We start from the raw sequence: 25,547 nt of genomic DNA, 5'->3' as shown, positions 1-25,547 counted from the left end.
AATTTATACCAAACAGAATCACGCTGGGATAATTTACACATCCTTTCTCGTTCCTTCTCAAGATTGAATTGCCATTCATCCTCCCTTACTGGTTTATCCATTCCTTCCCCAAGGTCTCCTCCATATGGGAAAAATACAAGTAATCGTCTAATATGCAACTCTTCTAATATGTTAATTCTGCCTATCAGCTTCCTCAATTTTAGAAGTTTAAAAATGCTCAAATGGCTTACATGACATCACAGACCAAATTACTAATATATTTAATAGGGTAAGAGCTCCCAAAGGATCTCAGTGAATTATCCAAAGACCTGAAGTATGCTGTGAGGAAATAATGAAGCTCACCAAGTATTAGCCAGCTTGGATGAAGGATCACAAGTGTAACCTCACCTGAACCCATACTTAACATGTGCACATTTCCCCTTAAAACAAAGGGTCTGTGGTAATTTAGTTTTCCATCTCTGAAATTTTATCCTGAGAATAGTATATTCAGATCTAAATATGCCTTATGTATAAATATAAATATGCCTTATGTATAAATGACAATAAATGCATTGGAATCCATTCTGCAAAGGCCAAGTTGTTTCTTAAAAATTGCAAGAACCTCTTGAATACATATCAAATATCAGCTGCTGAATCCGAAAAGCTTAAAATTTTATTTTTATATTCTCTTTTGACATGGAAGCTTCTTAAGAAATCCACTCTTTAAAAAAATATGAACACATTTTTACCATAATCTCTTTCAACACCCAAAGTTTCCCAGCCAGCAAGCCTGCTGAGAATTTTGAGAGCTGAAGGCACATAAAAAGTGTTAAAAATCTGTCCACCAATTAGTTGGACTGGCAATATATAAACCAACAATGTATGTTTGTAGCTTTAATACAAAGTTACTGTATTGATTTGTACTATATTCCGATTGGTTGATTGTATTGTGAATTGCCATAAGAGAGAGCTAGAGATCATGGCTTGCTCTCTCTGACATTCTGTATCTCTGACATTCTGTTGCTATCTAAGCTGTGCTTATACTTTGATATTTTTGTTTACTGTAAATGACAAAGGTAACTGGTACGAAAACTTTGTAATTGGATATTTTTTGAACTATTAAATGTATACAACCTTGGACCATTTATTGGACTGTGCTATTTCTTAAAGTAAACTTTAACTCAATTTAGTCTATCTGTGTGTGGCTGAATAATTATTCATAACTACTCTCATAAACATTTCCATGTGCATATCCTTGTTACTCAAGGGTTATTCTGTACATATCATAACAAAAAGCATCAAAGTTGAAGAAAATTATGACAGAGTCAGAGTTGGAGACATTGCATAACACATTAAATGTTCTCTCCCTCTAGATCTGCAATTACCTGTTCCTCCATATGAATGAAAAAAGGAAATTCTTTTATGAATTCTATGAATCAACCCTGTATACCTTAAAGAGCTGAATCCACCGCTTCTGTTCGGTTTGGATGCATTGCTGCATTTCTGTATTTGTAGTGACTCCAATACTTCTAAATGCTGCAATATATTCTTCACGAACCTCTGGCTTGGTTTCTGGATATGCCAATTTAATAATTCCTAAACAAGCATCGCGAAGACAGCGTGATAATGTGACCAGTTCTTCTAATGTAAAAGGCATCATTGATGATTGTCTTTGACCTACAACTGTAGAAAATACAAAACATGCTTAAGGACACACTGAAGAATATAGTCTTGCGCTCTTTGAATTATCACATAGTACTTTAATAGGATTTTTTAGAAGTATAGCTTGTTGATCAATCCATGGTGGTCTGGTTTGCATTGTGTGAATTCATTCATCACAATAATCCAAAAACAAGTCAACCACTTTATGGTTTAGCATTGTGACCAAGTTAAGATTCTAAGCAAAAGATAAAATAATATGAATATACAATAATGGTGCAGAATTAACATTCTAATAAATCAAATATCATAGTATAGGCAAAGATTCTTTCTCAAGTTTTGAACATGCTATTCTCACAATGCCTTGCTATCAATCATCCTATGTGGGTTGGATTAAAATTGTAATCCAAATATCTAGAAGATACTTGCTTGTCCCTGTACTGTTGAAATAATAAAATCTATCAATGCCTATTCTTCGCCCCAGTGTAATCTAATAAACATTGCCTGTCATATTAACAGAGGTATTTCAGCAGCAACTTAACTACATCTTATGATTTCCTTAAACCAGATCTATACAACAAGCCTATTTGCAAAATACGGAAGATCCATAACTCTTTTTTATTTTCTGCCTGCCTGAAGACCCCAAAAGAAAGATAGCAAAAGTTTTCCAGGAAGCTATATTTAATCCGAGATAGTCTTCAGGTTATAATCCCTGCTTAGAGTTCCAGCAATTACAATGTCCCCACAGTCACATGATCACAATTCAGGTGCTCAGTGCCCAGTTCACAATTATGTTGCAGTGAGCTGCATTTACATTGAGTGCAATTTGCAACATTCCCCAAAGTCAACGGAGAAGCCAGCAAGAAGTCAGAAGTTGCGATCATGTGAAATCTTCACTTAAAAACTTGCATGGTTCTCTCTTAATGACAGTAACCAAAGCTTCAGGAATTGCCACTACTAAGCAATGTGGTAATGTTGTGACTTCAGCTAAGCCATAGAAATTCCAGTTCAAATTTCCATTGTAACCCAAGGACTACGTTTAAGGGCTCATCTGTTTTGTAGACCTTTTCGAACCTTGTATTTTACGTTATAATCTGTGTCCAATTCCAGATTAGAAAATTAAAATACAAAGAGAACAAAGCAATGTTTACAATTAAACAATAAAATATTAACTAATTAAAAGTGTATATTCAAATTTTTTTTTAAAAAAAACATTTTTATGTTTTCAAATGGAGGACATCTAATATGAATATTTATAATGATGTTATTATGAGTTCTGAGAGAAAATCCACAGATGATGATGCCCTTACCTTCTATAGGGTCACCAAAGAATTCATTATCATGGATAGAAATAAGTGAGTGACTAAATAAGGAGCTAAAAAGGTAGAAGAGAGGAATGATCCGACTAGAATCTTCTAACGACATTGGGGAACCACGTGAAATTACTTGAAGGAGCGGCACCATAGACCTTAACAAAAAAACAAAAAATATAACCCTATTATCCACTTATATCTATGGCTTGGGTGGGAAAAGAAATGATTAGAGATTATTTTGGATTTTTTTCTGAAATATCCTCTTTTAGAAGCCACATTATATTTTCAGAGTATTTCAAGGCTGTCTATTCAATTTAAGTTTAAATGTGTTGTACAGTAAGTAATATTTACACCTAATGAAATACTGAAAATAAATTCTGATGAAATAATTGTTAACATTGTACAGACCTATTAACATAGTATTTTTCTCTAGACAGTTACTACTCAGAAGCATAACTGGGAAAACAAGGGGAAATCTAAAAGTTTATTATTTAATCAGCTATCAGATGGACACAGAAATTTTATTTAGAGGATATAACAGCAGACAAAATCAAACTATGAATCCAGCATGCACTTGTTTCATTTTCAAGGAAAACTGAGCGCTATCCATCTACCAGGAAAGGTGAGCTTTCGCCACTTTCCGTAGAAAGCAGGTGACTGCTAAAATAGATTTAAAAATGCATGCCAATAATCATCTCAACAGTAAGGATAAAAAAAACCTCCAAAAAACCTCACACCATATTTAAGTGGTGTATATAAAATAGAAGGGACACTTTCTCTTTCTTTCACATGCATACAAGGAAATGTCGTAAAGTACATATCTTTTTAAATATATATCTTTATTAAATTTCAAAATTGAGCATTAAAATATGAACTAAAATAAAAGGGAAAGGGAATAACAAAAAGGAATGTATCTTAAGTTTGTGTAAGTAATTCCGAAAGTTCAAATCGCTTGCACTTTTCTAATGTTTGTTTTTTTGACTGAAATAGTCACAGTTTTAATTAATTATCATTTTTAGCCTTTACTGAGGAGTAATTTTGGAAATGTTTGGTCAATACAATACATGCTACTCTATATGAATATTTTCTATATTTATAAAGTAACTATATACATACCCAGTAATCATTCGTGTTTTCATTTCTGAGATTAAACACCAAAGATGCCTCAAAAACCTGGCATTAAAAGCTAAACTGTACAAAAGTCTAGAAGAAAAAAGAGAAAGTATAAATTTTACCAAATATCTTTGTTAAACTTTTATTTCAAAATTTACCTGAAGTTACCACTCTTAGACATTAATATTAATTAATATTCCAAGGTCCTCCAGCTAGTTTATCGTATCAATACAGAAAGTCTTTTCTACTAAAGGAAAACCAGTGTTCATCATAATAAAAACAGAGATAAACGTAGTACACTGTGCCTTTTCATGTTTCACAAATCATCAGAATCAATTCAATTTTATATCGGTATGTTACTGTAATTGTAAAGTTATTTTAAGATGATATAAAATAATAAAGCCAAAAGTTGGACCAAATTAACATAGGAAATTTTTTTTATTACATTTAATTATAAATGTAACTTCTGTTTTTAATCATGCTTATAATGACATGTCATTGTTAAGTATTATACATTTAGACCTATTACGATTATTTGACATTTCAAAATATCATATGGAAGAAATAAACTGACCATTAATGTTAGAAAAGAAAAATCACAAATCTCTTCTGAAGTATATGAATGTTATATTATGATTTTGAATTTTATCCCTTTATCTCCATCCATTTTCATATGTTTCCTCAATCAAAGGATTCTTGGCAGTTAATATGATATAAAGAAATGCAATTTAAAATATTCATGACAGGCATAAAACCAAATATTAATTTTAAAAAATATTTTTAAAAGCTTAAGCATAAAAGCAGAAGTAGCCCAACCTAGTCACAATCTGGGAGGGGGCAGCCTGATCTCCACAGGGAGACCGTTGAAGAGACCAATACCTGCCTTGAGAAGCAATGTCTCCTGGCCTCAGCAATTTACCTCCCCAAAGAGGAGCAGATTCTCCCTGGACTCTACTAAAGGGTCAGGCCAATTCCACTTGGAGCATGCAGACCTGAATACAGCCAGATGCCAAGCCATAAAGAGCTTTATAGGTCAAATCCAGTACTAAATTGCATCAGGCAGCTAATTGATAGTCAGTGTGTGGTCTAGGTGCAATAAATATTACCGCATCCGCTGACAGAAAAAGAAATTTAAAAAAATTACTGCTTTCAAAATAACAAGTCTTGCTTTTCACCTTGAAAATCTATCAAGCAGACCCAGATCATACTAAATGTTCTAATTATCTTCTTCTAAAACCATATATACCCAATTTTCCTTGCAAAATTCATAGCATTCATCACATACGTAAACCTCTTTGTAGCTGAACACATCCTGATCCTCCTAGAACATTTTTACAATGTTTAATTCAAACTTTCCATGACTATGTATTTATAACTAAGAATTTTCTATTTATGTACTTTTGCTTGGTACTTTTGATACTAATACTTTTCATTTGGAATTTCCAATTATTGATAAAAGACACAATACAATTTTATTTTTGTAATTTAGCTTACAAAAGAGTATCATACTAGAATGTATTTAGTATTATCTATATTTTTATAATTTTTCATTGCTGACAGTGAATCAAATATTTTGTAACTTCAATAATCTAATTGAAATATTACTCACAATCACAAATATCTTAGATTAAGTGGAGAGAAATTATATACCCATCAGGTTGTGCATATACCAAATGACATTTTATAGGTTTTGTTTCTTTTATGATATATATTTTGATTTAAAAATTAAATGATGCTGCTTTATATGCAGTAAGCATTTTATGAAAACCCTGCAGACTAGCTAATTAGACACAATAAGTGAGGGAGTGAGGGAGTAAATAAACAAACAAACAAATAAATAAATAAATACCTATGATTTATGTATGTTTTGCCAAATTGCAATAGCTTAATTTTTCTTTTCTTTTTTTTAAGTGTCAAATTCTTGCTGGTAGAATGGGGGAGATTAAATGACCCATTAAGCTTTATTTAGTCGAGGAATTGCTATAAGTTAATTACTTAAAGGCAAGATTTTCAATTTAGGCTATAAATTGGGTCTGGTTTCCCACCGAGACCATTTAAGTTAATGAAGAGAATACAATACAAAGACAGCTCGTACAGCTGGACAGAGGTCACTAGAGGGGGACAGAATATTTTGACACTTCCTTTAAACAATAAAGAGTCACAGGTAGAAGGAAGCAGATGTGACTGCAATTACATAAGATTAAATAAGGCAGTGAAAACCATCACTATACAACTTTAAATGAACGCTGCTTGTCTGCCAATGTCCCTCTGGGAACCCTGAACCAATAAATAAAATGCACTCTAAATTTTTTAAATATTTCTTTATTATTTTTAAATGTCAAGAGTTACTCCATGATACATTTTTAAATGTGATTTTCAAGCTGAAAATGTTTACATGATATACAACTGCTCCCCAGAGATACCATAAAACTCACCAAACACATGGAAGTAGATTGTGTTTGTTTATACTGTAGCTACAATGCCAAAATTCCATCAAGTCATCTATCACTCAAGTGGGAGTGGAAGAATAGCAATGTATTGCCACTAAATCAGCAAATGAAATGTAATTATTCAGAGGTTACGCAATAATCAAGATGTAAATCTCAACATTAACCACAGAGTTAATGCACACTTTCAAGGAGTGAGAGGTTGCAATTCGGGGCAGTCTTGAATACAAACTTGAAATGGATTGTCACTTACTGCAAGTAGAAATCAAGAGAATCAAGGTGTTGCAAGGGGGCATTCAAAGACCAGTAATGCTAACCCTCTTGGTAGCATTACTCTTGTTTCTACTTATGAAAAGAGGTGTGTGTGTGTGTGTGTGTGTGTGTGTGTGTGTGTGTGTGTGTTTTCTCCAGAATGTTGGTATTTGTATTTATCACATATGTATTTTATTACTGTACTTTCCTTCTATCTCTGTTGTCCTGGACTTATATTCTGTATTTTAGATGTATTTTTGATATGGTCGTAAGACTAATCAATCAATACACTGTCAACTCAGGAAATGACTGAGAGACCAGGGTATAACAAAGCCACTGCTTTGCTTTGCTTTGCTTTGCCCAAGACTATACACATGCATTCCTGAAATTCTGGCTTAACAGCAACAAGCAGATAGACTGACGCATCAACATTATGTTTTAGGTCACAAAACAAGATGAAAGGGAATGGGGAGTAAAACTACTGTGGACAACCACAATGGGAGATAATATTTTATGTATTTTATAGAAAACTGAATGTTAGCACATATCCAGAACCATATGCAAACTTACATCTGCCAGAATTCTTGCCATTATCAGTTTACAAAGCCTGTTACAGGCAACTTAGATATGGCCACATTTAAAAGAACCATTTTAAAACATAGAAACTTCAGTAAAATATATTTATGCAAAGAGCAGCAGGATTTCAAACATAGCTCCTTGAAGGAGGTTACAGATGTGCAATTTAAGACCACAGAGACATCTGATCAACTTTCTTACACAATTCATCAATAAACTTCATGTTAAAGCAATGATGCATTTAAATTCCATAATTACTGCTCAAAGCAATAGACTAACTGCAATTAAGGCAGGCATGGTCATTCAGCTTCTGCTATGATCTCCGGATCTCACATCCTGATGTATTAGTTTGACAAAGATCTAATTACCTAATCAGACTACCACAGGTTCAATGACATCTTACTTCCTTGAAAAGCTATAAACAGAAGTGAGTTAAACAGAGAGTACCAATTTGTTTTCTCTCTACTGTTTACAAAGCAGTTTGAATTCACTGTGCTTCACTGCATTCCAAAACTAAAAGGCTTAATCAACTTTATTATGACCACAACCCAAATTTAAAAATTGATAGGGAAAGGGATAGTAATGTTATTTATTTCTATATTTAAGATTTTTATCTATTCTATATTGACTGTTTTATTTGTTGTGCATTACCCAGAACTTCCTTTGGAGAGAAGGGCAGCTGTATACATTAGATAGATAGAGATAGATAGATAGATAGATAGAGAGAGAGAGAGAGAGAGAGAGAGAGAGAGAGAGAGAGAGAGAGAGAGAGATGTTGTATTAATGAATGCATTAACTTTGCATTTACCACTGCTCATATTTTAGAACCATAAAGAAATTTAAAATATAATTGTATTTCTGAAAACAAAATAATGGCATATTTGTCAGTCTTCAGTTTTTTAGAGGTCTACACTTTCTACACTATTGGGAATCAATTCACTTAACACCTTATCACAAAACAGATCAACTAAGAAGTACTGTTACAGAAACATAGAAGAGTGGATCAAAATATCTGCAATGTAATAAATTAGGTACATGAACTCATGTATTTTTTTACACTTGCCTGACTTTTGGCACCATCATTCGATGCTGCACCATCAATGTATGGCAAATGGAAGCCATCAGAGTGAAGACTTCTTCACTAGCTGAATCTCTCCAAACCATGTTTAGCAAGGTGTTTGTCTGTTGCTTCGTGTCCAGCTTTGAAAGACACTCTTCAGTTATATATTGGACTGATATTCTTCCATCACCCTGTAAAATTAAAAAAGAGGGGTGGCTACATTTTAATTGGTCGGCCTGAATTATTTCAAAATCAAAGATAATTCATGAAAATACTTCAGAGTAAGCCTCTTAAAGCAAGCAAGCAGGACTTAACAGAAAAGCTCCTTCAATTCAGGTAGTTTTCAAAGTGAAGTACATCCATAAGTTTACATATAGAGAAGGAAGTTACATTTTAGCACTTATATACTGCTCCATAGTGCTTTACAGCACTCTTTGAGCAGTTTACAAACGTCAGCATATTGCCCCCAACAATCTGGGTCCTCATTTTACGAACCTCAGAAGAATGGAAGTCTGAGTCAACCATGAGTCAGTCAGAATCAAACTCCTGGCAGTGAGCAGTGAGTTAGCCTGCTCACCATTATGCCACCATGGTTCATTGTAGATTACTTCCAGCAAATAATATATGGAATAGCATGTCAGTTAGTAGTTATCAGATTTGAACAACATTGATGTTTCTTCACTATTTGAAATCAGCAAGTAAGAATGGCATTTCTAAATCCATACAAAGTAAAATGATGGTTTTATTTACAATCTACAGATGGATTTATTAAACAACTGTAAATTCAGGCCCCTCATTAAAATTCCATTCTTTCCCATAATAAATTACAAAATATTATGTGACTTCTGCAATATTGACTGCAACCGACATGTCTAATTATGTAAAATCTATTGTCAGCATTCTGCAACATCTGGAAATGAATACTGTGTACCAACACAAATATAGTTACACTTTTTACTTTTTTATCCCATTGAATATAGGGAAACATATAAACTGTCCAATTATCAGCAGAACCAAAGGTAATATAAAATAAGGTACTATAATGTATTTTAAAGAAAGGAAGAAAAGAAGCCCCTCAAATTTATAGCAAAGAAGTCTGATCAAGTTTAAAGGGTGCCATTATAGATTATTCTACAATTACTTTAATAATAAAAATATGCAGGAAGCGCTTGAAGAATTGAAGCTGAAGTACTAAATTCCTCTCCGAGAAAGAATATGGTTCCTTTTGACCTAAAATAGCAGGTGTATGACTATTATTAAAGAAGCCATCTTTCCACCCTCAAAAAATTGACAAATGCGTCTTAGTTATTATATTCCACTGTTTTGGTAGGCTGTTGACAGGACATCATGTTTATTTCAAGTCCAAACTTTTAAAAAAGCACATTCAAATCCTTTCAAGACTTTTCTCCCCCAAACTGAATCCTTTCTACAACCTTCATAGATTTTACAATTGTTTTCATGTGCTCCCCACAGATAATTTTTAGACTGGCTCTACAAAAATATTTAAGAGTTAGAAGCAACTTTCAAGGACATCTGTCAGAAGTAATTGTCTACTGAAAAGAGTGGTTATAGTAGCTCCCTTTTTCATTTTTATATTAATTTATTATTTTACTGTTCCACTTCTAAATCTCCATTCTGCAAAACTGGTCAAAAGATCCTTACACATTTGATTACATGCATATGATGTAGTCATCCTTCCCAAGAAATCAATGAGTATGAGAAATGCTATTGCCTTAGTCAATGCTTAGCCTTATTTTAAGTTTGAGCATCTAAACATCAACTGCAAAAAAGTTGTAAGAGTATAGAGTAGATTATAGAATATATAGAATAGGAATAGGAATGGAACGGAACAGAACAGAATAGAATAGAATAGTAAAAAGGGACCTTGGTGGTCTTCTAGTCCAACTCCCTGCTCAGGCAGAAAATCCTATACCATTTTAAACAAATGGTTATCCAATCTCTTCTAAAAAACAAAACACTATATATGTGGTAATACATTTAAATACATTATTAGTACCCTGTTTCTCCAACAAAATGGCCTCCCCCAATAGGAAGTCCCAGCATGTTTTATAGGCATGAAATGAAATTAAGCCCCTCCCCCCAAATGAAGGCCTATATTAAAACATGCGAAATGGGGGGGGAATGGTGGGGCTTGCCGTTAGGAAGTACTTTTGTTGCACACCCGGATATGGTGCTGCCTGCATTGACCCCAATATGAAGTGCCCCACCAACGCCGAGGTCAACATCCAAGCCATCGCTGCCCGCCCGAAGATGCAAGGGGGGGAATTAAGTCACCCCGAAAAGACAGCTAGCCATTTTTTCGGGCTCAAAAAAAATAAGACCCGGCCTTATTATATGAGAAACACGGTAGTTTGAAATTCTCTTTCAAGAATTAACAAGAGAATATGTGCACTTTAGATCTGCAAAAGTGCCTGAATAATTGTAACTCCCATTACCATTTTTTTCCACCAGAGGCAGCTGCTGAAACAATTTGATGTAGCCAATGTTATTTATGTCCCATTTACTTCCCAGGCTGCTGCACAGTATCAAAGGAAGGGCTACCTCTGAAGATAGTGCAGAGACTGTTGCTGGAATTAACTGAAAGTAAAGACTAGTACCTTTAAAGGGCCTTTCAAGTAAAGGCCCCAAATCTCCTTCATCCATACAAGTACATTTCTGCCTTTATACTAAGATTTGCTTTGGGAATCTTTCTTAAGCACTCATTGTAAAGACCCATGAAACTAGCGTGCACCTATGTATACACTTGTAGTTACCATTTTAGCATTTAAGCAAACATTGGGCAATATTCTTCTAAAGAATGCCTTTGACGGATATCATGAATTTTTACATTGACAGAGTGGTTTAATGAAGCATTTCTGGGGAATCTATCCTGACACAATCATCTTTTATCATTCTTATGTTATCTCTCACCTCTTCTGTGCACTGTTTTGGGAAGAAAGAAACCCACAAAGATCTTTATATTATCTAAAACAGGAAATAAGGAGCTTACAGGCATGGATGACATCTTACTAATTTCTTCATCTTCAGAGTCACTTGCAGAGTCCTGACAATCTGTACCTGACATTGAGACAGGTAACTGAGAAAGAAATGACTGGAGCACCCGCAAATACACAAGCAATCCTTCTTCTGAAAGAGAACCTATGAAGGAAAACATAATTAAGCCCATTCTGTAGAATACACAAATACTGAAGAAAAATCACTTAAAAATAAGCATATTCTTGTCATCTCAGCATACACATGGTCAGAACACTGCAAGAAAACCCCAGGGAAGTCCTCATATCTTCTAGCAGCTACAATGGCATTGTGGCTTGTAAGAAAAGAACCACAGGGTGGTAAGCAAAGTGCCATTTCGAATGACTGCATGTTATAGAGCAGATTTCCCAATCTTGGCAACTTTAAGATGTGCTGACTTCAAACTCTCAGAATTCACGGCTGTCTTAAAGATACCAAAATTGGGAAGTCCTGTTTTAGATTAGATACTTAAAATGGATTAAGACTTTTACATACCTAAGTAAGTTTCTCCAGCTATTAAAACAAAGTAAAAAAGCCAAGGAGCTCTCTCGCTTTCCCTCAAATGACCACTTTCTGTGAATAATAGTGCATTCAGAAAGAGTTCGTAGGGAAAACAGGTTTCTCCATCCACAAGTGCTGGAATGATGAAATGGAATATCTGGTCTGTAAAAGGTGCTGCCAGGAACTCTTCTGTAAAAGCAGCAAACACCTGTTGCCTGCAGTAAAGAAAGAACATAGTCTCTAATAACACATGTAATAATATTAATTAATTAAATTTACAAGTGGCTAGCACTCAATACCTCTGGGCAGCTTTAAACCATTCATTCAATCAATCGATCGATCAATTTATGTGGCCAACCCATCTCAACAAAATTAAAAATAAAATAGAAACATAATAAACTAATGGCAGAAAAAAAAACCTAGTGGCCCTTAAAGTCTGTCCTTTTTGTTTTCTTTTTAATTTATTTATTATTATTAATTATTATTTTTATTTTTATTTTATTTTTGTCAGATGATGGACAGGTGTTTATCCCAAACATATTTAAACTCAGTTACTGACTAACCCACTACCTCTGCTGGAAGTTGGCTCCAAGCTTCCACTTCTTTCTCTGTGAAGTAATACTTTCTAAAGTATTTTAAAGCTACTTTTTAAATAAAAACATGAAAAATGAAAATACCATTGCAGATGAGACAGTCTCTGAACACACACAGGGCCCCAGTCCTAGGCACAAGGCTAGGTCTCTAATAATTTATGAAAAGTCAGCAGGTTTTATGATCAATTCAGGTAATCCTCGGCTTACAACCATTCATTTAGTGATCTTTCAAAGTTATAATAGCACCGAAAAAAAGTGACATGCCCGTTTTTTACCCTTACGACCATTACAGCCTTCCTATGGTCACGTGATCAAAGTTCAGATGCTTGGAAACTGTCTCCTATTTATGACAGTTTCAGTGTCCCGGAGTCATGCGATTCCATTTTGCGATCTTCTGACACGCAAAATCAATGGGGAAGCCAGATTCACTTAACATCCATGTTACTAATTTAACAACTCCAGTGAGTCAGCTAATAAGTGTGGCAAGAAAGATTGTAAAATGGGGCAAAACTTATTTAACAAATTTCTCACTTAGCAACAGAATGTTTGGGCTCAATTGTGGTTGTAAGTAGAGGACTAGCTATATTAATTATCGAAGGATAATTAATTAACTAGGATAAAATAAGGATAAAGGAATACTACTAAAAATAATTTAATTAAACTTTCATTTTGCCTAGCTCTCGACAACTCTGTGCAGCTTTAAGTCTATCTATAAGCCATTACCATTACAAAAACAAAAATAAGATAAAGAAATATTAACAAATGCAAGATAAAATCAATAAAAGATTTAAGAATACTTAATCAAGTACAATATAAGTACCAAGTTATTCATTCCAGCATGAGACTCATATCCTCTTTACAATTGCCATTAAAGAAAATTTAGCAACCTTTCGGGTTATTTGCAATATAATCACGTTACAGCTCTCAGCATGTGTTTTACCATTAACATTGGACATTTTTTTTAATTAATTCTACATGCTATGTTATGCTCAAAACTATTCTGAATATCTGCTTTTATGAGTCCACAAGCAAGCAATAAAATCAGAATATTGTTCAAAAAATCTGAACTAGTTATTCTACAAGCTTCCTATGCTTGCTCCATTGAAGTATCACTGCTTTTCTTTGTATTATGACAATATGCAGAAATATTAAACTAGTTTGCTCCCATAACATAAAATCCTCACCTAGCAACTTCAGGACAGGAACTATAATTAAAGTGCAATGGCTTCAGAACATTCTCTAAAAATATTTTTGCAATAGGAACCCGAGAGACATCAGAATACTCAATACTTGATGGAAGCTTGTTATTTATTAGGAGATAAAGAGATCTGTAGTATCCTAAAAGAAAAGGACAACTTAATAAAGGCAGTATCAAAACATTTCTGCCGATTTATTTTAAAGTAATGATAATCCGTTCAATACATTTCAATGGGATAACTGCAGTATTTTCAGCATTACTATTGCAGTAAGCACAGTAAAGCAATTAATAAGATAGGCTTCATGGTTTGAGATCAGAGCAAAATAATAACCCAGTTATAAGCCTGTTTATTCAACAGAGTTAATTCAGCCATACTCACTAGATATAGAGTACGATTAAGACTGCAGCACTAGTCATAGTGAAATTTTAATTTTTTTAAAAAAACTAAGAATTTTTAAAAATGAAAACTAGTTATAAAACACCCGGAAGTTCAGAAGGTTTCATTATACAATGATTACTAAAACATGCAGTTTTTAATTTAGAAATGGTGCATGAAAAGACAGAATGTGATTCATTTAATTGCTATATACTAGTCGCAATTATTACAAAGTATCTTCAACAAATATATAGTTCAACATTCAATATAGATCTAAAAGCTAATCACTATGCTTACCATATTGAATCACGTAGTGCAAGATTTGTTCAATTATTGATGCAACATTTTTAGCATCTTGTAAAACAGGCAAATAGGTATTCTCAGATGAAAATACTTCAAGCATCCTCATAGGAAGTGCAACATTCAGACTGTCATCATTGCAATTTTGTAGCAATCTGTAACAGAAAAGCTATTTTACAAATTATAGCATTGTTTCCCTTGCAGTAATTCTTATAATAAAGTAAAATAAAATGCATTTTCATACCTAATTTCTGAAGGAAACTTAAAATGAAGTCAATGAAAATTAATTATTAGAGTACAGGTGGACAATAATGAATTGTAAAAATTTCCTTCATGTTAATTAGTACCAAAAATTATCTGAAAAATAGGGAATCCCAAAACATAAGCCATTCTATGATACACCTATATTTCAAATTAGCCACATGTATCATATCAGAAACCAAATTTATGGAACATATATTAATTTACAGCAAGCTATCTTCATTTCTTTGTATATCCGCTTACCTGCAACAGAGGCCCAACAGCCTTTTTATCTGATATAAGCATGTAAATCTGTCAGGACCATCAAGCTGCTTCACAAATTGTGAATTTTGTTTAATCAAATTTTGGCATATCCATATCTGGAAAGGAAAAAAATCCACAAAGTAGGAAAATGCTCTAAAAATATAAAATATTGCTTTTTTAAAACCTTATAATCATGTTATTTTTGCATCATGGAAAAGAAATCAAACTAACAAAGATCAAATTTTAATCACAATGTGGTTGAAATCCTCCATTCTTACTCTAAATTTCAGTATGTTAAAAATGCAAAGAAAGATGAATAATTACACAACATAAACTTCTAACATGTAATTCAGAATCATAAAATTAAATTGCAATTAATAAAATTATATATAAAACTATGGACAGTACTGGAAAAAGGGGGAGGCTTCCTGTTTCACTAAGTTCTAAGCTACTTCTACTTATCAGAACAAAGCTAGTAAACGAAGTTTTTGATATTTAATAGAAATAATGAAAAACTGGATAATGACAGAGGTTCTATTAGCACAGGCAGGGTAGGGGGAACTTTAGGCAATTCTGAAAATCCAAAATCCAAAATGCATGCACACACAAAGACCAGTAGCCAGCACGCGTGTGCATGCTGGAACCCAGAACAACAGGCGATGGTTGGCAATGCTCGGAGAGATAGCTCTCCACTTCCAGCACATGTGGCATAGGTTCGCCAAACCAAAACCAAAACAAAATGAACAGAGGAAGCCTCAGCTCTATCCATAGTAGGGAAAATGACAATTTTATATAAAAAACATGAAAGAACAGGTGTGGGGATGAGGAAAAGCTTCCTTGCACAAGATAAAAGTCTTGTGCGAGTCTGGGTCTGACTTCCAGAGTTTTCTCAGGCTTTAATTGCCCAAAATCAAGAACACACAAAAAATTAATATAAACTCTAAAATAGAATTACATTCCTAATCCAAGCTCAATAAAAAAAAAAACCAGCTCTGCTAATAGTGAGGTATAGCCTGACACACTCTCAGTGTCCATGCTCTGCCCCACTTTCCTTTTTCTCCAATCATTATGCCAGGCTCTTAGCAACAAAAAAATTGCGTTCCCAAAGTCTAGCTCTTTTCTTGGTCAAACAGACAAGAAGTTATTTATATATTACTAACACCTAAAATAATTAAAAATGAGATTACAACCCAAAAACAGAAAACAAAATGAACTATAACTACTTACCAAACGTTTGGAATCTTCATTATATCTATAGAAAAATAGAAGCTGGCGAACTAAGAGAGTCAGGTTTGCTCCAATGGTAGAGGAGCAACTTCCTCCAGATTGTGCTAAATTAGCATAGCGATCAAATTCACTCCTCTGAATAGCATACTTAAAATTGAAAAATAAAAGTAAAGCTAATGAAATAAATCAGTCATTAATTATACAGGCAACATTTCAACAACTAAAACTTTATTTACAAATTATTAAATTCTTATGAATATAAGAATGTCGTCTTCCATATTATTTATTTTTCATACCTTTGGCTTCAATGCTATGTGTAAATGTTCCAATAAAAATTTGGAGATATTTGAACAACAGCATCAGATATAAATAATCCGCAATGACTGCATAGCATTATTGTCATTTAATCAATCTTAGAATGGACACAATTCATCCAAATCCCATACACAAGCATAAAAGCTGTCTATGTATTAAAGGAGACAATCAGAGTTCATTTTATGGCAAAAAGAATAATAAAATCAATGTGTGGAAAACTATTGTGACAGGCACTTGCTTTCTCATTTTACCATACTGAGATTAACAAAAATACATTAATTTTGCAAAAGTCCATCAAGAACTATTTTCTCCATGAACAAATGTTCTACATTAAATCATTATGTGACGTTAAAATTTTCCTTCACTTTTACAATAATGAAAATTCAGCTGCTCAGGACCTTAGATCCACTAATTCTTAGGTCCATAAGAATTCAGGTTTTCTGCCTCTGCTGTAATTGTGATTGGTTGAGGTTCCTCCGATGGCCATAAGATGGAGCCAGAAACCTGGTTTGTTTTCTTACATTTCCCTATTGCCTTTTGCCTTTCGTTCTGCTGGAATTGCTGTCAGTATTGCAAACTGTTAGCAAACTCCATTTACTGAACTTTGTTTATGATACTGGACTTCATTTTTGGATTATCCCTGGACTGATGGTATTGAATACTACCTGCTTTAACCGTGTATGATTTGGACTGTTTGTTGGACTTTGTTTACCCGTTTATAGGAAGTAAAACCTACATTTTACTATTCAGTGTATCTGTATGCTGGTTGTGTGTTATTCCTCACCACTCACACTATGTTTCCCTGAGTGCACTCATTCTCCTAATGGGGAATACCTCAACACTGGTTATGGGCCCGGTACATACCAGATTCAGATAACTGAGAGTTAATGTGAATACACAGTACCGTATACAGACAGCTGTCTACTGTTTAATTGTGGGTTACTGTCCTGGTAAAGATGGCACAAGACCAGTCAACAAGTCTATCACTGATAACCCGGTTGGATGGAACAAACTATGTTTCCTGGTCTATGAAGTGCAGTCTACTTCTGCGTAGGGAAGGGTTATGGGCTGCAGTTCAGGATCCACTGGATGTAAATGCTTGGGATTCAAATAATGAGGACGATGCCAAAAAGTTAGCTGACTTTAAACGGAACAACGAATGAGCTCTTTGTATAATTGGACTAAAACTGAGTGAACAGCAGCTAGTCCATATTCGTTGGGAGAATTTGAAGAGGATTTATGTTCGTGACAGTGTAGGTGCACACATACATCTTACACGTAAACTGTTTAGCGCACGTCTTCTGAAAGGTGGAGATATGTTGGCTCATTTGAACTTCATGAAAAGAACTCTTCAAGAGCTACACGAGAAGGAACTGATTTTTTCAGAGCTGCATCAGGTTTACATCATTCTTTCCTCATTGGATGAAAGTTATGATGATTACGTATCTTCACTGGAAGTCCTGACCAGAAATGAATGGACATTGACTGACATAACCGGACGATTGTTAGAAGAGGCAAGAAGAAGGCTGGATAGAAACCAATTGAGAGAGAAACAACCACAAGAAGAGGATTTGTTTTCAACTGTCTATACTGTTAGGAAATGTTTTTCTTGTGGGGCTAGGGGACATATAACTAGATTCTGTAAAAAGGGCAAATGATAGAATACTGGTAATAACCAGAAGGCTAAGAAGAATGTTAGTTTAGCTATGTCTAGCAATTCAACTGTAAACCATGATTTGTGGGTAGTTGATAGAGGAGCATTGCAGTGCATTACTAGAAATAGAGAGAGGTTTGTAAAGATGTCCACGAGTAAGCAACATGTATAATTGGCAAATGGATGGAAGATGAAAGCATCTGGTGAAGGTACTGCATATTGTTCTTGTGTAAATGAGCATTTACCTGTTATATGTACCTAAACTGAAATTTAATTTGTTACCAGTAAGGGCTTTAGTTAATCTTGGTTATGTAGTAACCTTTAGGGGAGATAACTGTATAATAGAGAAAGGGGGTAAAAGTGTTACTGCTACTTTAGAGAATGATTTATATGTGATACATGATGACCAGTTGAAGGTGGCTAACTCGGTTTATAACAATGTTAAGCCACATGATGAATGTATACATTTACTGCATAGACGTCTGGGACATATTAATTTCAAAACACTTAAACAAACTGCTGAATTGTCAGAGGGAGTAAAATTAAAACCCTGTAGCAAGTATTTAATCTGTCATGCCTGTAGCCAAGAGAAGAGCAAGGTTACTCCTGCAAACAGACTGAATGGGTTTAAGACCAAAGAACCTTTAGAGGTTGTTTTTGTTGACATAATTAGTCCTAAGAAACCCAGTTTGGGAGGTGCCTGCTATGTTTTGAGTATAATGGACCATTATTCACGATACGTGCTGTCTAATGAAAAACAAAACAGAAACGTTCCAACATTTCTTTAACTGGCTAAGATTTGCAGAAAGGAAAATAAAATGTAGGGTAATTACTTTAGTTACAGATAATGGGACTGAGTTTATTAATAATAGATTCCAAACGATGTTGAAATTGACTGGTATCGAGCATAAGGGTTCTGCATCGTACAGGCCACAACATAATTCGTTTATAGAATGAAGAGGGCAAACGTTACAAGCCATGGCTCGCACTATGTTATCTGATTCAGATTTGCCTGAAACACTGTGGGGTGAAGCCATAATGTATAGTAACCATGCGTTAAACAATGTGGTGAACACAATAACTGGTGAATTGCCATTCACTCGTTGGCATGGCAGAAAACCAAATTTAAGTTATCTACTGACATTTGGAGCTCCAGCATGGGTGCATATTCCCTCACAACTAAGACTTAAAGGGCAACATAGAGCTAGGAAATTATTTTTCGTAGGTCACAAGGCCAACCATAGATCGTTTACATTCTGGGATCCAGGCACAGCTAATATTTACTATAGCACTAGTGCTAAATTTCTTGAGCACATTGGGTGGAATAAACTAGAACAGGAATCCAACAATGATGTTGTTATCGACACCCAAGTAGTCCCTAATGATGAGATAGTTAAACCATCAATAGCCATTAAAGAGGAAGAACAGGCACAGGAGGAGGTAGAAGAACAGGAGCAGGTGGAACAGGAGAGTCCACCAGTAAGCCCTGAATTGCCTAGACGTTCAACCCGTGTAACACGACTACCAGACAGATATCAGGCTAGTATAGTATGCCAAGTAAATATAGTTCCTACTAACTATAATGATCTGAAACTGTATCCTGCTAAGGATCAGGCTGCTTGGCAGGAAGCAATGGATAAGGAACTGAAATCCTTACAAAGTTTGGAGGTATATGAAAATGTCAAGTTACCACCAGGTGAGCATGCCATAGGGTGTAAGTGGATTTATAAAATTAAGACAGGTGTAGATGGGACTGTTACCCATAAAGCCAGGTTAGTAGCACAAGGGTTCGATCAGTCAGCCAATGACTACGACGAGGTGTTTGCACCTAGTCTGAAGGCTACCACATTACCAGCAGCATTAGCGTGGGCAGTTAAAAATAAATACACAATAAACCATTTAGATGTGGAGACGACGTATCTTCATGCACCGTTGCAACATACTATATATTTAAAGAAGACTTTAGGGATAAAAAGTGATAACAAAACCGATTGCTGGAGATTTAAAAAAAAAAAGGCTATATGGCTTGAAGCAATCAGGCTTTGAATGGAAAGGGTGTTGATAATTACCTGATACGCCCGTTCTCCGTGAGCTGTGAAGAGCATCCAGTAGTGGGAGATGCTTCAGTCTCTTCTTGGATAGGCTGGGCTTAATTACAAGGATGCTCCTTCTCCTCCACGGTACTCCTCCCTAGCGTCCCCAGTTTTGGCGAAGTAGAAGTGTGGACACATTTCTGTTCTTCACCCTATCTAAGAGTTGTCCAGAATAGAAACCCCACCAGACGGAATTGGGTGGGGCTGGATGCTCTTCACAGCTCACAGAGAACAGGCGTATCAGGTAAGTACCAATGCCCTTTCTCCCCTGAGCTGTTCATAGCATCCAGTAGTGGCACATACCAAAGCTTGGCCTGTCCTATGGGAGGGATGCCGTCTGGATCAATGGTCCCTCTTAGTCTCTGTGGACTCTTTGCAACACTCTCCTACCAAATGATGCCTCCGCAAAGGCAAAGATGTCAATTTTACACTGTCTGATGAAGGGTGATGGAGAAGCCCAAGTTGCTGCCCTGCAAATTTCTTCTATTGGCACTTGTATGGCCCATGCTGCCGATGTTGCTGCACTCCTTGTGGAATGCGCCGTTATGCCTCTAGATACTGAAAGTGATTGGGCCTATACGCTTTGGCAATCGTGACCCTCAACCATCTGCCAATTGTAGAAGGAGAAACTTTGCGCCCTTGGGTGTTAGGTTGAAAAGAAATGAAAAGAGATTCCGTTTTCCTGAAAGCAGCTGTATGATCTAAGTAAATGCGTAGGGTGCGTCTCACATCAAGTCAATGTCATTGGTATTCAAGTCTATGAGTTGGTCTCGGGCAAAAGTTTGGGAGAATCAACTCTTGTGCCCTGTGGAACGCTCAGTTTACCTTCAGCACAAACGTTGGATTGGGAGGAGAACTACCCTGTCCTGGTAAAATATACAGAGGTCCTTTCTTACTGACAATACGGCTAGTTCAGAAATTCGTCTTGCTGACATGATAGCTATCAAAAACATCACCTTATATGTTAGAAAGTGAAGGCTCGTTTCCCACAGAGGCTCAAAGGGTCTCTTCGTGAGAGCTGAAAGGACCTTGTCAAGATCCCAAGTTGGGTAGCGGGAATCCCCAGGGGCCGTGTTAGGCAAAAGACCTCGTCCAGACCCTCTTGCAAGAATTCTAATATTTGTGCCACTGATGGAGAAGTGGGGTCAATATTGAACTTAGTACACCATTTACAAAATATGTTCCAGGTAGCATTGTAAGTACGATTAGTTGATGGGCGCCTAGCTACTAGTAATAGTTCCACTTTCTCCTCCAGAAGCTTTTGGATCACCTTAGGGATCAGTGGAAGGTGGGGGAATGCATACAGTAGACCTGGTGGCCAACAGCATTGAAGGGCATTGATATTCTCTGCTCTCTGGGTTGGTTACCTCGATATGAATCTCGGGAGTTGTGTGTTGAGAGGTAAGGCGAATAAGTCGATCACTGGTTGTCCGAATTTCAGGGCCACTTCTTGAAATAATGATGGATGCAGTTTCCACTCTGACTGATTTGACAGTGGCCCTGCTCAGCCAGTCTGCCTGGATGTATGACAGACCGGAGATGTGCTCTGCCCTGATGGAGAGTAAGTTCCCCTCCGCCCAAAGGTACAACTTCTCTGCCTCCCTCATCAGTTGACCTGAGTGGGTAGCCCCGTTTGTTTATAGGAGCCTTTGTTGTAACATTGTCTGTTAGAATCAGAACGTGTTTGGACTGAATTCGTGGAAGGAAGCTGCAAAGAGCCAAAAAGATAGCTCTGAGTTCCAATCGATTTATACTGCACAATTGTTCTAGAACAGACCAACACCCCTGTGCCGTGTGGTGTTGGTAGTGCACTCCCCATCCAAACAGGCTGATATCTGTCGTGATGATCTCTCTGTTGGGTTCCTTGAATAGGCAATCTTTGTTGATGACAGGTGCGGTCCACCAGCGAAGGGATCTGAGTACCTTCAGTGGCACTAGTACCCGTGAGTTGAAAGTGTCTCTTCCTGACCTTTGGAAGGGCAGCAGGTAGCATTGTAAGGTTCTGGAATGCAAGCGGGCCCAGGGAACAATAGAAATACAGGAGATCAGTTTCCCTAATAGTTTAAATAACAGGATCAGGGGTGCCCATTTAAGGGTCCTGATCTCCTGAGCTAGAAGCCTAATGTTCTCCTGCCTGTCGGGAGAAAGGAAGACTCTCCTTTCTATGGTATCTATGATGGCCCCTAGGTGAATTAGGTGAGTTGATGGGGTTAAGTGACTCTTGGCCCAATTTATAGAGAAACCATGATGTTGAAGAGCCTGTATCGTAAAACGGGTGTCTAGTTCGGACTGACTAACCGATGATGACAAAATTAGAATGTCATCAAGGTAACACTGTAACCGGATGGGTCTACCTCGGAGATGTCCAGCCAGAGCTGCCAAGACCTTAGTGAATGCCCTGGGAGCTGATGCTAGCCTGAAAGGAAGAGCCACATACTCAAAGTGCATATTATTATAGCAAAATCTAAGAAATTTACTGTGGGAAGGCCGAATCAGAATGTGCAAGTATGCCTCTGTTAGGTCTATAGATGTTAAAACATCGCCATTCCTGATGTCCAGTAGGATAGATTGTAACGTGATCATCTTAAATTTCCAGTATACCAGAGCATGGTTGAGGCGTTTTAGATCTAAAATTGCCCTCCACCCCCCCCCAACTCTTTGGAACCACGAAAAGGTGTGAATAGAACCCCTGTCCTTGCTGATCCGGAGCCACCAGATGAATGGCCAGGATCTCCAGTAGATGTTGTATAGCCGCTTGCATAAAAGATCTTTTGACCGGGTCTCCAGACAGTGGAGATTTCATAAAGAAGTTCGGGGGAGTGGATTGGAATTCCAGAGCCAAACCAAATCTAACTGTGTCCCTAACCCACGAGTCAGTGGTAGAGGACTCCCATTGATCAGCAAAGAATTGTAGCCGATCACCAATAGGGATCTCCTGGGATTCCTTACTTGGGGCGCCAGAAGAACCTGTTTCCAGTCCCCCGGAAAGGTCTCTTGCTTTGACCTTCCCTCCTAGACCTGTCTCCAAAGTCGGACCTTTCGGGTGGTTGCCCTTGCCTATATCCCTGGGACTTTTGGGATCTGTTGGAGTAGGAATTCTGGTAGAAGGGGCAAAAGGAGTGCCTCTGAAAGGACTGCGGGTTTCTATTGTCCAAATTCCGAAAAAGAGACGGCAAGAATTTTTTCTTGTTCCTACTCTATTAGGAGTGGATCGAGGACAGTGCCAAACAGCTTGTCGCCTGAGATGGGCGCAGAGGCATGCTTCCACTTGTGTTTAGTGTCAGCTTGCCAGTGTCTGAGCCAAAGTAGTCTGCATGCAGATACCTGAGAGACAATGGCTCTGGAGGAAAATTTAACAGCATTAAACACTGCATCCGCAGAAAATTCTGCTGCAGATATGAGCTTGGCAATGTCCTGATGCGCTCATATATTGGAATGGGGGATGGTGTCCCTCAGATAGCGAAGCCATCTTAAGGAAGATCTAGTAAAAAAGGATGAGGCAGTAGCTGTCCTTATGGCCCACGCATCAGCTTGGTGAGCTCTGCGAAATGCTAGTTCCGCCCTTTTTTCTTCTGGTTTGAGTGCCTCCTCCACTTCACCTGGGAGAGTAGAGGAGGATGCCAAGGCTACTATGGGGTCATCTACCTCAGGGGTATTAAAGAGTATTAGCAAATTCACGGGCCAGATTATAAAATTTCCTATCGTATCCAGTGGGAGCAGGATAAGACGCAGCGGAGGCCCCGTTTTTGAACTAGGTCTGAAAACATATTAGGCACTGGAATGACATCCGCTTCAGTGACAGGTTGAGAGAAGATTAGGTCTTCTGACTAATCCTGTGAAATCTCTTGCTGTAAAACTGGGGTTGGTTTGTTAAGACGTACAGTATTGACATACAGGCCTTGAATAATAGTGATTTAAATAATTGGGGACGAAACAGGCCCGTGAAAATCGGTTGGTCAGGAATAAGACCTTCGTCCTCGGACATGCCCCGTTCTAGAGGGTCCACCTCTGACAGCGCCAGATCAGTCCCATGGGCTGAACCTGACTCAACCTGGAGCAACTGGTCATCTTGCTCACCCTCCACCTGTGGCTCCTGAAGTGGGGCGTTTGGGTAGATGGAAAACTCCCCATGGGAATGTACCTGTGTGCAATGTTGATCCATTCTGCTTACCGATCGCAGAGACTGTGGATCATAATCTGAGACTGTGGATCTTTGTCTGGCGGCTACAGACTGTTGGACTCCTGCTGCGATGCCCTGCCGAATCGTCAGCTCCATCCCTGCCCTCATCTTGGCAGGGACTTCGTCTGGTAAGATGTCCTCCTGACGAAGCCCGGCCGCTGTAGGGGTGAATGTGGCCTCAGGGGCTCGACGTGCTGCGGACATTGGGGCCAAGCTCTGAAGGTGAGGTTTTGAGATAGATCCCCTCCTGGACTGTGAGGACAGATCCAGGGGTGGGGAAGGAGGGTTTGGCACTTCAGCTGGTTATGGAGTAGGTGGGACTGTAGTAGATGTCTCAGTCTCCCTCATATTTCTCCTCATATGCCGTTCAATGGTCAGGTGACGCCTTTGGGCATCCTTTTCGGAGGCTTTAAAAGGACCTTTTGGGTTCCTTGATCTTTCGTGAGCCCTGGTTGAGTCTCTTGAGGAAGTGGCTCTGGGACTTTTGCCTTCTGCCATTGTCTCTAAAGATATAATCTTTGTGAGAAGTAAAATTGCAGCGTGGGGTGGTTGGCAAGCCCAGGGGCCTGTTCCACGATTGGACAGGGAACCCTGTTGAAATTAAGAATCCCCAGTAATTTGAACAAATTTGTTGTTGTTGTTGTTGTTGTTGTTGTTGTTATTATTATTATTATTATTATTATATACATAGACACACACACACACACACATATACATACATACATACATATACACATATATATTAAATTATGTATATTTTGTTAATAATATCAGTAGTATTATTTTGTTATTATTGGGAGCCAAATTAGACCGAATACAAGGAGAAAAATTTTGGAGAACACCTAATCAGGCCAAGGGCTTTGTACCTTAACAATAGGCCTGCTACAGCTGCTGTGCACAGGCGGACTTAGGCCTTGGTGCTCGCTGTGAAAAAATTGCTGGAAATACACTGTGATAGTCAGCCAACCGAAACTCTCTGACTGCAATAGCAGGTCTGAAACCTTTTGGTCTTATTGAGATAAGTCCAGTGGAAAAGTAAAATTAAACTCTAACACAGTAAATATACGCTGCCTGGCTTGCACGCCAGACAAAATGGCAGCCGATGTTTTGGCACGCAAACCTCCAGCAGCTACCCCCGCTTAAATCAGCGTCTCAAAAAGGCAAGCAGGGAAGG

At 37.1% G+C, this 25,547-nt stretch overlaps 1 protein-coding gene across 1 annotated transcript in view; it reads right to left on the bottom strand.

The window, feature by feature from the left end:
* The window catches only part of UBE3C (ubiquitin protein ligase E3C), a 65,706-nt gene that overhangs the window by 20,232 nt on the left and 19,927 nt on the right, over positions 1-25,547 (bottom strand). Inside the window, exons 4-13 of the mRNA XM_087947299.1 lie at positions 16,132-16,278; positions 14,905-15,020; positions 14,398-14,555; positions 13,711-13,864; positions 11,928-12,148; positions 11,410-11,558; positions 8,403-8,590; positions 4,068-4,154; positions 2,949-3,106; positions 1,412-1,662 (exon numbers count right to left, since the gene is read on the bottom strand). Coding sequence (XP_087803425.1) covers positions 1,412-1,662; positions 2,949-3,106; positions 4,068-4,154; positions 8,403-8,590; positions 11,410-11,558; positions 11,928-12,148; positions 13,711-13,864; positions 14,398-14,555; positions 14,905-15,020; positions 16,132-16,278 — 1,629 coding nt within the window. The remainder of the gene's footprint in view (positions 1-1,411; positions 1,663-2,948; positions 3,107-4,067; positions 4,155-8,402; positions 8,591-11,409; positions 11,559-11,927; positions 12,149-13,710; positions 13,865-14,397; positions 14,556-14,904; positions 15,021-16,131; positions 16,279-25,547) is intronic.

The sequence above is a fragment of the Notechis scutatus genome, chromosome Z, assembly GCF_049901735.1.
Source record: "Notechis scutatus isolate UNSWTSFEM ecotype Mainland chromosome Z, rNotScu1.2, whole genome shotgun sequence".
In the NCBI taxonomy this organism is placed as follows: domain Eukaryota; kingdom Metazoa; phylum Chordata; class Lepidosauria; order Squamata; family Elapidae; genus Notechis; species Notechis scutatus.
This window is presented reverse-complemented; position numbering and strand designations above follow the sequence as displayed.